At 39.6% G+C, this 2,091-nt stretch overlaps 1 protein-coding gene across 1 annotated transcript; it reads right to left on the minus strand.

Annotated features, from left to right (window-relative positions):
• Positions 1-264: 264 nt before the first annotated feature.
• Positions 265-1,538, minus strand: ato (atonal). The gene has a single exon (XM_075288495.1). It carries the CDS (start codon positions 1,414-1,416, stop codon positions 373-375), a length of 1,044 nt encoding a protein of 347 aa, XP_075144610.1. The 5' UTR covers positions 1,417-1,538; the 3' UTR covers positions 265-372.
• Positions 1,539-2,091: the final 553 nt, after the last annotated feature.

The raw sequence follows: 2,091 nt of genomic DNA on the forward strand, positions 1-2,091 counted from the left end.
ATTCTTTTTAAAATTCATAAAAAATATATTTTGACTATTATTTCAATAGGTTTTCTCTTTTCCACAACATAAAAACTAAAACTTATCAAGCTAATAATGTCTTCCAGTTTTTAAATAAAAATATAATAGAAAAAAATATATACATATTACAACAACTATAATACTTTTACTATAAACAAACAAATTCTCTACATATTTACATCAAACATATTTAGTGAGGCAGGTGTATGATTTTTGTTTTTTTTTTCTTTCTCTCTCTCTCTCTCTCTCTCTCTCTCTTCAAGGTACAAACTTTGGCACGAGCTCAACTCGATTTCATATAAAAGAAATTCACAGCAATTTAAAAAGGGATGAAAATCTGGATTATTTCTCTCAACGAAGTAAATCACCCAAGGCTGATATATAAGTTTGAGCCATTTGTAGAGTTTCATGTTTGGATAATTGACGATCATTGCCCAAACATGGAAGATATTGACGTAGACGATCAAAAGCCTGGTTAAGATTTTGCATACGACGACGTTCACGGGCATTGGCAGCTAGGCGACGTTTACGTTTTACCACTGGAGAGATTTGCTTACCACGGCGACGTTTTCCACCCACTTGGCCATCGGTGCTATCCAGAGGTCCCGAACTGGTGGAATCTTCCTCACATTCTTGATCATTGAAATCAAATGAAACACTAGCATCGAAATCATCTTGAGAAGAACTATCCTGACCATCTTGACCAAAGAATAAGAGATTATCATCGGCATCTGCACTATCTTCGAAAAGGCCATTATGTTCAAAATCCACAAATTGTTGGAAATCATCGGGATAAACTGATGAAGCGGCTGCTGGAGAAGCTGTGGTATTGATTACCGAAGTGGCTGATGGTACAATGGAATTTTGAACTTTGGGTTTACGATTGTAGGATCTTTTTGGTTTAGTGGTGGCATTAGCTTTGATGGTTTTACAGGTACCCACATTTGAGGAACCCGTAGTGATAACTGCTTCCTTAGGAGATTCTACTGTCATGGGAGATATTTGTGGTGCATGCTGAAGAGGTAGGATTTGTTCTGGGTTGAGCACAGGATATTGCATTGTTGTATGTTGAGATTGTTGCTGGACCATACCACTGCCATAGATAACACTAAGGTCCACAAATTCAGGACTCTCCGATCGATGGGAAGCTGGTGAAGAGGTTAACCAACCATCTGAAGAGGCTTGTTCGAATTGCAAATATCCATGGGAATTCATATAATTTCCTCCATTGACCACCAAGCCATTGGGGAAATGTTGTGGCAATTGACCCTGCTGCATCGAAGACGGATTGTAAGCAGCCATGGGATTGAAGTAGGGCTCACTGGCGGTTCCCTTGAAGGTTTGTAAATCCTCAGAGGTTTTGTAGTAGTAACGGTAAATTTCATTGGTTGACATTTTGGCGATGGGTTTCTTATCGGGATCGTAAAATAAACGAAGGTGAACGAACGAACCACGTATTTGTTTTCGTAAAACACTTTTGATGATTTTCTCGATTTTGTTATTGAGCTGTTCTGAGCTTCTTATTCCTTGCAACTCCAATGAGTTTCTGGTTTAACAAGAGTCCTGGTGCTGATATTTATACCTCTGCTATGTGTGGTGGAATTGAATCTACGATGTGAGAGTGCTAGCAGCAGGTAGCAAAGACAGGTAAATCACCAAAGTCCCCACAAGAGAATCAGACTATTGCTTTCCTTTGCATTCCAATGGTGCAGCTATCCTCTACTCCAATGGTGGTGAATGCAACAGCATTCCCAATGCTTAACCAAGATATTGGCTACAATCCAACGATGAGTGTGTATGTGTATGTAAGAGAATGTGGCCCATTGTTGGGTTTCATTGTCCGTCCATCTCTTGCCAATATCCTTTCTCCAAAAAACTGCTGTTGCTGGCGATTGTCTTAACCCTCAGCGCCTTTAATGTGTTGGAATTTTTTTCCACAGAGTTTGTGTTCTACTACACCACCAAGCATCAATGTTGGTCAGCACGTGCTCTCTATACTGAATCCCTTGCCCGACTCCTCAGCTGCTTGGCCAAAATGTTGTTGTTTTTTTGATTTACTGCTACTTCTCC

This window comes from Haematobia irritans, chromosome 1, assembly GCF_050003625.1.
Source record: "Haematobia irritans isolate KBUSLIRL chromosome 1, ASM5000362v1, whole genome shotgun sequence".
Classification (NCBI taxonomy): Eukaryota; Metazoa; Arthropoda; class Insecta; order Diptera; family Muscidae; genus Haematobia; species Haematobia irritans.